Source organism: Vulpes lagopus, chromosome 4, assembly GCF_018345385.1.
Source record: "Vulpes lagopus strain Blue_001 chromosome 4, ASM1834538v1, whole genome shotgun sequence".
NCBI classification, from domain to species: Eukaryota; Metazoa; Chordata; class Mammalia; order Carnivora; family Canidae; genus Vulpes; species Vulpes lagopus.
This window is the reverse complement of record NC_054827.1, coordinates 102385881-102398464: the sequence shown is the minus strand read 5'-3', so window position 1 is coordinate 102398464 and position 12584 is coordinate 102385881. Positions and strand designations below refer to the sequence as shown.

The 12584-nt window shown below is 45.8% G+C and overlaps 1 protein-coding gene across 5 annotated transcripts in view; it reads right to left on the bottom strand.

Moving 5' to 3' along the window:
• Positions 1-3420: 3420 nt before the first annotated feature.
• The window catches only part of LOC121490030 (protein FAM169B-like), a 101505-nt gene continuing 92341 nt past the window's right edge, over positions 3421-12584 (bottom strand). For 4 of the 5 annotated variants that reach the window (XM_041753588.1, XM_041753586.1, XM_041753585.1 and 1 more), the window contains exons 8-9: positions 7822-7910; positions 3421-6171 (exon numbers count right to left, since the gene is read on the bottom strand). In XM_041753588.1, the coding sequence (XP_041609522.1) occupies positions 5986-6171; positions 7822-7910 (275 nt within the window). In that variant the 3' untranslated portion in view covers positions 3421-5985. Of the gene's footprint in view, positions 6172-7821; positions 7911-10323; positions 12427-12584 lie in introns of those variants that run through there. The other variant, XM_041753590.1, reaches the window with a different exon arrangement.

The following is a 12584-nucleotide window of genomic DNA, read 5'->3' as shown; positions in this document are numbered from 1 at the left end:
TGACACATGTGAGGACACAGGGTATCAGTGAAGGGTGTGGAAAAGAAATGGCCAGGCCATTGGCTTTTAAGTCTGAAAAGCCAGACTCATTTGGGCAGGGATGGGAGGGGGTGATAGAAACTCTCAAACTGGGGGACCCCAGAGTGAAAAGGAGAAATGTCCTATCCCAGCCCAGAGTTCCCAGAGAAGGAAAGGCCCCAAAGAGCAGCCTGAGCCCCAGGCTATGGGAGTCACCTTGGGGCACCAGGGCCCACCCCACATCAAAGCCACAAGGTCCCCAGTGGAAAAGCAAATCATTTCTAATGTGGCCAGGAGCAGCAACACATAGATTGTGAGGAAATGTGCAGGCCTCCGTATCACCTCCCAGTGGGGACTAGGTGAAGCACCAGCAGATGCCAGTGGGGCTACATGGCAAGAGTCCAGGTGTTGGAGGCCAGTGGTGTACCTCCTGACGCCCATATGGTGGGGTACCTGAGACCAGAGATTCTGATGGGCCAAATGTACACGTGAGTTGGTGCCCTCCTCGCAAGACCCCTGCCCCAGGCAGCCCTACTGCAGGAGGCTGGAAAAGGCTCAAGTTCCTTTAAGTATGTTCCTTATAATGTTTCCTTATGTAGCTTATGTGGATTTAATTTAAAGAAACTTTCTAAAGTTACCTTATAAATAAAATACACACATTTGGAGATAGATAGATAGATAGATAGATAGATATAGATATATAGATATATATTAAGATTTACTTATTTATTTATTTATTCAGAGAGAGAGAGAGAGGCAGAGACACAGGCAGAGGGGGAGAAGCAGGCTCCATGCCGAAAGCCTGATGCAGGACTCGATCCCGGGTCCCCAGGATCACACCCCGGGCTGCAGGCAGCGCTAAACCGCTGCACCACTGGGGCTGCCCTGGAGATATATATATATATGACATGCTTCTTACCTGCCTCTGTTGGTAATCCAAGAATCCAGCAAACATTCCCCAAATCAAGGAAGTGTAGAGCCAAGAAGGAATAATAACCAACGGAGCCTATTCTTGCAATTCACAATGAGCCAGAAAGACGGTACCACAATCCACCAAAGGACACACCCTCTAATCCCATGAAATTTGAAGAGTCCAAGCACCCTGGGACCAAAGGAGCCATCTGCTCAGTGTCTGCCTCATGCAGCATCCATGAGCTGCCCACCAGCGAGTAGGTGCCATGAGTCAGGAGCAATGAAGGTCATAAAAGTTCACAAGCTCTGCAGCTCATCTGCACACCGCCAAGGGTCACTGCTGGAGAGGTTACCTTCTAGAAAGCCTGAAGAACACACTCAAGGAAGCATTTCAGTTGCTGGGCTATTTGTAGGAGTTTTCTTACAGGAAATTACTCCTCTGGTAGGGTCTCATTTGATGACAGGAAGTCCAGCTCCCTGGATTTTTGGTTGGGTGCTGGCTGGGCTTGCAGACCCTCCATGCCTGTTGCTGTGGTTTCCAGCTCCTTTCTCTTGCTTGACCACTCTGTTATTTTACACCCCATGTAAAATGGCAGAGGTGGAAGTGGAAGTGGAAGAGGAAGGTGGCCAAGGAATTTCATGGCTTCTCAACATGGAAACCTGGACCCCTAACTTCAAAACTTCCAGATACTGACCATCTCTCCCTAGAAAAAGAACTAAATCAAAATAAAAAATCTTATAATGCTTCTCACAGAAAATGGCTTTTAGAAATTGTCTGATAGTCTGTTGAGCCCTTAAGATTTCTGTAAGTATCCAACCAGTTGTATTTATTCCTTCCTCATCCCAAAGGACTGTGTTCCCAAAGACTTCCTAGAACAAAATATCTGATACTAAGATAGCTTAAAACCCCACTCCTTGGAAGAAAATCCATTCCAGGACCCAGTATACAACAATGAATGTCTTGCCACCACTGCCAGACCCTGAACCCATAGGGCAAGCTTCTGCAGAACCATGGATTCTCAATATCTGGTTTCTTCCCATTTAGCATGTGTTTAAGGTTTATCCATGGTGTAGCACTACCAGTACTTCACTCCTTTTTATAGCTAAATAATATTCCATTGTATGGATATGCCACATTTTGTTTATCCATTTACTAACTGATGGGCTTTGGGTATGATTTCAGTTTGGGCTATTATAAATAATGTAGCTTTAAACATTTGTGTACGTTTTTATGAGGCCACAATTCTTCAGTTCTCTTGGTTATGTACCCAGAAGTCAATTTCTGGATCATGGTAAGCTTTGGATAAAATAACCCACAAGGCAACACACCACTCACAGGACATGAGCCTGGGATCTAGAGATGGCTTTCTTCTAAGTAATGAATCCTTTGTGGATTTTTCTATATTCATTACAGAAACAAATAAATTTCTCCCCAATAATTCCTTTTAGAGTGCATTTATAAGACACAATCATTATCACTCCCAACACCAAATGCATAAACAACCAAAGAAAAGTAGATAAACTACACATCATCAAAATTCAAAATGCTGCACCTCAAATTACACCATCAAAAAAGTGAAGAGACAGGGACACCTGGGTGGCTCAGCTGGTTATGTCTCTACCTTCAGCTCAGGTCACAATACCAGGATCCTGGGAGTGATCCTGGGGTCCTGGGATCGAGTTCCACATCGATCCAGCTTCCTGCATGGAGCCTGCTTCTCTCTCTGCCTATGTTTCTGCCTCTGTGTGTGTGTGTATCTCATGAATGAATGAATGAATGAATGAATGAATGAATAAAATCTTTTTTTTTTTAAGTGTCCAACTCTTGGTTTTGGCTCAGGTCACGATCTTAGGGTCCTGAGATTGAGCCCTACGTCAGGCTCTGCACTTAGCATGGAGTCTGCTTGTTCCTCTCCATCTGCTCCTCCCTCCCCATAAATAAATAATTTTTAAAAAATCCTTAAAAACCATTACAGCAAGTGAAAGAAGGCAGACAGAAATGACCACTCATAGTATTATACTTGTAAGACATGTCCAAAACAGATCTATAGAGAGGGAAAGTATATTTGTGGTTGCCTAGAGCTGAGGGTGGATGGAAAGGGAGACTGCTAATAGATATAGGGTATCTTTTTGGGATAATGATTGTAGTGTTGATTGCACAACTCTATAAATATACTAAAAACCATGAAATTATATATACTTCAAATGAAAATGTTATGGTTTGTAAATTACTGATTTAAGAAAAACAACACACCACATGTACGCTCACACATACACACACACACACACACACACACACACTTTATAGACACTCCCCTCACAAGCTACATGGAAGGGAACCCTGCACAAGGCCCCAGACCAAACTGGACTGTGTCTCTGGCTGGAGAGGGTGTTGCTTGGAGCGCCAGTGTGTTGTGTTTTCTTTAACTCTGCAAGGTTTGTTTTTGCATCTGTAAATGAACTACACCAACACATCAGTTGTTCTCCCTTGGGAGGATGCTTTTATTGAACAGTAACTTCATGAAACCCCTGAGATATTTTCATCAGTTCATTTCCAGGTAAACACAAAGTACTAGCCATTCGCCCTGAACAATGCCAAGTTCACAGCATCCATTTTGTCACACAATGAAGAGCATTACACGTGGAGTACCCCTTGACTGCAGATGCCACTGATGAGTCTACTTTTATGGTTTGTCCCTCCTTCACAAGGGGCCCAAAGGCACTGAGAGATTTCATGGTCTTCATATGGAGCTCTAAGCTCTATTTCCTTCCATTGGACTTTTCCCTCTTTCTAATGGGTGTAAGACAACAACTCCAGGGGAACACTCTAGAAGAGACTCTTCCAGAGAGAAGAGTCTGAGTCCAGTAAACACATTTCACTTATCTGTACATTGCCAGTACCCAGCACAGAGCCCAGTCCCAAGCAAGCATGCTAAATATTTGTTGTACAACAGGGTGGGGGATGGATGGATGGATGGATGGATGAATGGATGGATGGGTTGGTGGAGAGATGGAGAAATAAACAAATGGGCAGATGTGGACAGATGGATGTACAGATAGGTGGGTGGATGGACAGATGGATGGATGGACGGATGGATGTCAGAAGGATGGATAGACAGGCAGGTGAGTATATGGATAAATGAATGGAAGGATGAACAGATGGACAGATGCGTGGGTGGACAGATGGATGAGTAAATAAGTAACAGAGGTCCCATCACATGTGCCCTCTGACCACTAGGGGGGCAGCAGTGAGTATCTTGCCAGCACATGGGGCTGGTGGTCTCCTCCCCATCCCCAGGCTCCAGGATGAGCTTTACGGCACCCCTAAAAAGCTGAAACTGTTATTCCATCCATCTCCAGCATTTAACAGAGGAGCAGAAGGAAGGTGTCACCCCTCACCCCTGAGGAGATCTGCTACCACTCATTCCCCACACAGTTACTGAAGACCAGGTCTACAATGGCACTGAGGAAACAAGAAGCAAATGAGCAGACCCAGGGCTGGTCCTGCTGGTGGCTCATGGGAGTCACAGCCAAGTGCCCAGGGTCTTGAGGCCATATAGGAAGGGGAGGAGGAGGTAGGTGGTCAGGAAGGGACAGTAAAGCTGAGATTAGATGCCTCAGTAGGAATCAGGCTGACAAGTTGTGTGTGCAAAGGCACACACAACCACAGCTGGGATGGGGGAGAGATGGCAGGAAGAAAGAGAGAGAGAGAGAAAGAGGAAGAGGACACACAGAGAGAGACAGAAGGACAGAGGGAGAGAAGGACAGGCATGTGCCCCAGGCAGAGTGAGCGGGTGAGTGCTGACCCTGGAGCAAGAGCACAGGTGTGTCTGAGGAAAGGGAAGCCCAGGCAGCTGGGATACAGAAAGCAAGGAAGGCGCCCAGAGATGGGAACTGAGTCTTCAGGGCCCTAGGTAGCCCCAGAGACAGTGATAAAGCCATCCAGGAGTGTCCTCAGGGATAAGGTCAAATTTGCATTCACCCACAAGTAGGGGCTGGGACTGGGCTGCCTACCCCAAGAGGACCCAGGCAGCTTTCATTGGTTGGAATCCTACTGAACACTGGTGAGACTAGGCCAGCTGCAGAGAAAGCCCTACCACAGCTTCCAGGGAGCAGGCTCTGGGGCCTCATGAAGCAGCCCAGACTGTGCCTTACCCTGTGAAGCCTGCTTGCCTGTCCTCACCGGGGTCTTCCAGACTGGGTCCTTGGCTCAGCTCAGAATCCCCAACGGTGGCCAAGTATGTGCCACGAGGAGGGTGGTATAGATAGCTGAGGCGGCCACTGTCTCGCTAGGTGCAGGCAGGCCATTAGCTCTACAGTCACTTTTACCAGTACAAGCCTTTTCCCTAGAGGCATCAATATGCTGGAAGAGCCATCAGCACAAAGTTCCCTCCAGTGGCTTCCCCTCTGAATGGGGTTATGGCTACGATCCTGATGTCCCCCGGAACCCACTCTGAGTGCCTCCTGTATACCAGGCCACATGTGAGTGAGGGTGTACATCAGCAGGCAGTCCCAGCCACTGCCCTCAGGGAGCTCCCGATATGGCAAAAGCTTCTCTGGAAAAGATTCTTCTCCCCAGAAACCCTTCTGGTGTCTGTGGTCTCATGATGACATCTGAGCTGGTGAGGGCAGACCTGAGACAGACTGCTGCAGTGCAGACCAGAAGGGGCATGGCCCTTCTCAGAGTTTCCTTGTGTGAAAGAAGGTTCAAGTGGTTCCAGTACCGTCTTTACAAATTCATCCTGAGTCACAGAAACCATATCAGGTTTAACAAAAGCACTTCTGAAATCGAAGCTCAGGAAAATAACTGCCTGTACCTGTTGAGATCTCTGTGCTTGAAGACTGAAGCACTCTCCCAGGCTTCCTCTCACCTGGGCCCCCCAAAAAGCCTGAGGTAGGCAGGGTCTATGCCCTAGCTTTTCTCCTCAAAGGGCAACATAGCAAGGGCAGAGGCTGGCTCCTGGCCACCCACAGAGTGACAGAGGCAGCCCTCACACTCATATCCCCTGGGGCCCAGAGAGGCCACTCCCCAAGACTCAGGCTGGCCTCTGCGAGTTAAGAGCTGGGCCGCATGTGCTTCTGCTGGGACTCCCAGGCTAGCCCCACATCCATCACAGTCCTCTTGGCCTCTTTCTCCTCTGGCTCGGCCCAGCAGGCTGGTCTAAGCCGCCCCACGGCTGCTTCTTTCACTCCGCAGTCTTGATCACTCTTTGTCTGTTCCGGTTCTCCGCTGGTCCTCTCCTGAATCAAAAAAGAATCAACCAAGCTTTCCAACACATGGTGTAATGGGCCTGCCAGTGTCCTAGCCAGGCCAGGCCCTTGCACATGCTGTGTGCTCAGATTCAGAACAGACAAGCCAGGTTCAAACACCCCAGCCAGCTATGGGGACACTGTATTTTGTTCATAAGATTCTCTGAGTTATGTATTTACTGGTGGGAACGTATTTCCTGACAGGAACTGAAGAGCCCAGCCCACGGAGATCAGAGAAAGAGCAAAGCAAGGAAGCTCTACTTTTCAAAGGTGGTGCTCTTATGACTAATGATATGGACTTCCCCAGACACGTGCCCATGGGTGTGACATCACACCGAACCTCTCCTGCTTCTCTAACAGCCTTCAAGGTTTAAAAGGAAAGTCAGAGAGGGACAGCTGGGTGGCTCACTGGTTGAGCATCTGCCTTTGGCTCAGGTCATGATCCCGGGGTCCTGGGATTGAGTCCCACTTCGGGCTCCCCACAGGGAGCCTGCTTCTCCCTCTGCCTATGTCTCTGCCTCTCTCTGTGTGTCTCTCATGAATAAATAAATAAAATCTTTAAAAAAAAAAAAAATGAGGGATCCCTGGGTGGCGCAGTGGTTTGGCGCCTGCCTTTGGCTCAGGGCACGATCCTAGAGACCCGGGATTGAATCCCACGTCAGGCTCCCGGTGCATGGAGCCTGCTTCTCCCTCTGTCTGTGTCTCTGCCTCTCTCTCTCTCTGTGACTATCATAAAAAATAAAAAAAATAAAAAAAAAAATTTAAAAAAAAAAAAAATGAAAGTCCTAGGTCAGCAAAAAGGCAAAGCACAATACTCACAATTCAGTGGCCTGGTAGGGCCATATATTAGCCCCTTTTTCCATTACAAACCAAGGAAAATGAAAGCCCTCCTCTGCCAGCTTTTCTAAAACAATCCAGCACTTACTAGGATATATTATGCCTTTGATGTTGAGTCTTCTATCCCAGTACCACCTACTTTCCAAAATAAGCAACATTGCTCACAAGCTGCAATTGTAAGTTTTGGAGTTTAAAATCATTAACTCTTTAGGAATTCAAGAGCAAAGATGCTTTTGTCATCTGAATTACCTTGCATGGCGAGTATCTGTCTGGGCTTCAGGGAATTGCTTAATGGAATCACACCACTTCCAATCTTATGAAACACTGAACAGACAATGGGCCACTAAGAAATACTTAGCAGCCATCCTTATCCATAGTTTCTCTTCTCTCATCACTCTGGGTTCTATGATAACCTAATGCCATATTCCATTTTCTAGCATCTGGGCTTGAGGGGCAGAGTGGGAGAGAAAGAAATTTGTCCACACATTTGCTCTGCTTGAAAGATGCTGGTCCATGGCAGAATGTGAAATTCAGATTTTTCAATATTTCCTTAACAATGCAAGGCTACAGCTGATTCCCATGTGTCCCGTTTAGTTCTGGCTTTGTTAGAGCATGTCTAGCTTCAAGAAGAGCCTCTCCTCATACTGCAGTACAGAGACTCTGAGTCAACAGCCCACAGCCATGGAGAAGCCCACAGCCAAGGTTATTAGGAAGATGCTTTGCAAGTTTAGAGCTTCACTAAACAAGCACATGATTGCTAAGAAAACAAAACCCATTCCTAGAACGACACATTCACCACCGTACCTTCTTGTCATCTTGAGATGGTCTGGGCCCATCATTTGGAGAAGTCCGCCCATGATGGCTCATGTCCTCCTTGGAATTTCCTGGGTGAGCTGCCCTCCCCAACCAAGAAAGGAGGATAAGCAAACAGGGGTGGTTCCAAGGGAGTGGACAATCGAAAGATTAATAATACACTTGGGACCCCTCCAAAAGCACTGATCACCACAACCCAATTCCATCTTCTTGACTTTCACTGTGATATCTGCTACAGCACCCTCCGGAGGACAGGGAAACCTGCCAGGTTTGGGCAGACGTGAAGTGATGGCTCTACTCAAGGGTTTCTGATCTGGAATTTGATCTTTTCTTCCAATTATTCAGATGTTAAATGGAGTCAGTTTCTAGTTATATTCCTTTGCTCACTAGAATTTTTACTTGAAAGAGAGCCCATAATCACACTTTTAAATTCAGCCCCCCACTCCCTCTTACCAAATCAGCCCCAACTTGGAAAGGGATGATTTTCTTATCCCACTGTGTACTTCCCTAGGCCCCAAAATCCATGTGTGGATGTGTGTGTGTGTGTGTGTGTGTGTGTGTGTGTGTGTGTGTTGGAAGAGTGTTCAGATCCTTTAAGAAAAAAATATTCAGTTTTCCATTTGAGCCAAAAATGTAAATGAAACACATTTTTCAGGGCACCCGGGTGGCTCAGTTGGTTAGGCATCTGACTGTTGATCTCAGCTCAGGTCTTGATATCAGAGTGGTAAGTTCCATGCTGGGCATGGAACACACTTAAAAAAAAATAAGAAATGCACTTTTCAAATAAGAATATATTATTTAGTTGTTACCTATATATAAATTTTAAAATCTATTTATAGACTTTATGAATTAGCCAACTTTGGTTTGGCAAAACTGAATCATAAGCATTTAAAAATACCAGCATACTTTAGTGTTCTCTCAAGAGTTTCTATATAATGCAGTAATGGTTGCCCACGTACTTCTCCGTAAAAATGCAAACTCATAAATGAGTTCAGACTCAGTCAGCCTCAAGTATCCTTATCACCTTTGCCAGTGGCCCAGCACTGGTAGATCCTCCATTATAGTAATCTATTGAATGAATGAGAAAATACGTGAACGTATGAATGAAAGAATGAATGACAGAATGAAGTAGACAATCCCTTATTTCCTACCCTTCCTGATGTGTAAGGCTATGTGTTTACGTGGTATGGACTAAAGCATGATAGAAATTACCAAATACTTGCTCATATTTTATTCCTAACCAATAAAGGTTCAATAATTTTTAAAAATGAATGCTCTAATTTGGAAGCACCAGGATAAGACTCTGAGAAGCAACCACACAGATGGGTCAAAGTAAGTTACCATCCAGGAGTTGCCATCCAGGACGCAGTAGATGACAAGAGCCACGAGAGGGAGCCACACAACCTTTCAAAAGCGCAGCATTAGGAAAAACCCATCCAGTATGGTGGTTCTCCTCTCAGCACTTACCCACCACAGCTCATTGCCATAAAACTGCTATTACTACTGCACTGTATAATGTCCAACTCATCATCAGAACAAGGTGAGATGAGGCTAGAGTTGCAGTTTGCTAAGATTCAGACTTTTAGAAAAATGACCCCACCTCCCCAGCTCATATATTTCACATCTTTTTATGTACACTCTAGCATTAAAAATTAAATGTAAATGGAAGAAAATTATTTTCCCTACAGATGATGATTGAATATATTAAAAATCCACCTGGAAAAAAAGCAAAACTATAACCTAAGGAATGAAAAAATTAATTTTTAAAGCTGTGTGCAATTACTTCCTGCCTCCAGCCACATTTTTGTAACTTTCCACTGTTGGAGCATTCAATTTCATCTCCTCCACTACAAAAACCTAAAGCATGTGCAAGCTAAATGAGAAGTCACACTAGATAGAATTATGATCCTATTGGTCAAGTTTCAAAGGCTTCATATGTAACTGAGTGTAGGAAGAAAAAACTTTCCCACAAACTCCTTCTCTCAAAAGTTCTGAAAACCCTGTAAATATTTTCAGGGCCATTATAAGCCACAGATGTTATCAACAGGCAAGATCCATGCAAACTTTAAAAGACCTAGTCCATAAAGGACTCTGCCTCAAAAATAGGTTTCGAAACTTTTGAAAAGAGCACAAGTTAATTTCCCTTTGGAATGATGTAAAATGTCCATGCCTTACTTAGAATGTAAAAAGCAATTGGCTCTGCTGGGCTTCTTGCTTACAGTTCTATTTCTACAGTACATGAAATTGTAGGAAACCTCCAAAATAACAGTCAGAAATAAAGGAACAAAAGATAGAACTTGAAAAACAGAACAATTCAAGAAAGCAACTCTAAGAATAACAGACTGATTAAAAACTAAAATTAAATTAAATGGCTATGTTAGGGATGCCTGGGTGGTTGAGTTGGTTAATCAGTTAAGCATTTGCCTTCAGCTTGGGTCATGATCCTGGAGTCCTGGGATTGAGCCCTGCATTGGACTCCCTGCTCAGCGGGGAGTCTGCTTCTCCCTCTGCTTCTCTTCCTCACTCATCCTCTCTTTCTCGCTCTCTGTCTCTGTCTCTCAAATAAAAATAAATAAAATCTTTAATTAAATAAATAAATGGCTGTGTGAGATTTCCAGGCAAGAGAAGATTCCAGAACCTACACTGTTTGGTGACCTGTGGGAAAACCTAATGGGCTAACACTTGCAGATTTCCATGAAGGCAGAGACTAAAAACTGAGACACTGCAGAGCATCTGGGCAAATCTGTGATTGCATTTGCAGCCCCCACTCACCAACCCGGAAAAAAACCTGAAATGTCAGTGCTGACAAAATTGTTACATGATGAAGCTGGCTGGCTGAAAACCTTCCCAAGTGAATTAAAATCCTGACTGCTGGCCCTGGGGGGGAGACAGAAGTTGTGGGTGAAACTGGGAACTAGCTATGATTTATACAAGGAGTGAAAAGACCATAATTTAGATTTTTTTTTAATTATATAGTTTCAGTAATCTAATTATATCCTAATTATAATGATGACCCTTCTTTCTTCAAAAGACTCAAAGCATGCTTCTGGAACATTCTCTGTGAAAGTCCCCTCATTTGCTGTTTTAAAGAGAGAGTTGGCAAATCTCACAGTGAGTTAAAGTGACAGGTCTGGCATCTGACTCCCAGCTCAGTTTCCTGTGACCAGACCACACCAACTTTCAGCTCTTGAAATAACCCCCAGAGGAATTCTCCGAGGAAAGCAGTCTCCCCAATTATGCCAAAACATCCTCCCCCTGCTTGCCCCCCTCTGGCCTGTGCAATTTCCATATTATTTATTTCCACATTCTGATATGCAAACCTTTTTTCTTTTTTCATTCCCAGCCAAGGAACTGTAACGTCCAAGACACAAAGGCCTCGTCCACGTGGGAGCTGCAGGCTCATTTGTGAAGCTCCTCGATAAACCCGTTGAGCTTACTGAGTGGGGATCCGGGCCAGCTCCCCCTTCATTTCTAACTGTGGATGCCACAGGGCAAGTCACTTAATCGCCTCATTAGGATCACAGTCACAGCCCTGCCAGTGGCCTCTTTCCCAGGTGCCTGGTCACCCCATTAATATCTGTAAAGATCCATTAAACCTTCTAGCTGAAAGGCACCATAAAAGCAAAACCTATCACTGTTATCATCAATAAACTCCAAGGCGCTCTTTCTTCCCTGTCACGACCTAAAGTAAATCAGTTATCCACTGTCCCCTAATGAGCTACCTGCAGCCTGGGAAATGGCATTTCATGCTGACAGGAGCTTTCTTTCCCAGGAGGGAAGAAAAGCCAGCGCTTTTCACTTTGGCCAGTGAACTTAAACTGTGAGACCCTCCTGCGCCTCCCACCCATACACCGCACCTGCAGCCTTGTCCCCAGGGGCCCTCGCCATGAGCAGGGGGCTGAGAACCACCAACAATGTGCAGTCCAAATCACCCACGTGGAAGAGGTGGAAGGCACGCTGTTGAAAAGCAACTTGGAGAACCAGACACAACTGCATCTGGTCTTCCCACCTGTTGCCTCCCATTAGGACCCTCCATCAAAATCCCAGCAAACTCACCGTGGGGCTCTGAGGACAAAACCCCAAACTGAGGACAATGTGTCTGTAAGAGGGGCTGCCCAAATCAACAACGTCTCCACACAGCAGCATACTATGCTGCCAATAAAAAGGACAGAAAGGGGACACCTGGGTGGCTCAGCAGTTGAGCCTCTGTCTATGGCTCAGGCCTTGATCCTGGGGTCCTGGGATCAAGTCCGGCATCACCCTCCCTGCAGGAAGTCTGTTTCTCCCTCTGCCTCTATGTGTCTCTCATAAATAAATAAAATCTTAAAAAAAAAAAAAAAAAAGGACAGAAGGACAAGGTACTCCTTTGCAGAATGCTATCTATGCAACACCACCGCTATGCATGCGTGTCATCTCCCACAAGGGAAGGGTGGGCATGGAAAGCTTGTGCTTCACAGTGAGTCCTTTGGTGGCTTCACCAATCTTTAAGCAGGTGCACACATTACTCTCCTTCCACGGTTCAGAGATCCCGTCTAGTTATAAACGGGGAGCCCCTCCGTCCCAGGGAGCTTCTGACTTAGCTGCATCGGGGGAGACCTAGAGCAAGGTCGAGAAGATGTGGTGCACTCAGGAAAGGAAGGTGGGCCGAGGACAAGAAACCACCTCCCGGGCCTCACTCCCTCCTGTTCCTGCGACAACAAACCCAACACCCGCACAGGCCAGACTCCATCGGTAGCATTGACCTGTGCTTCCAC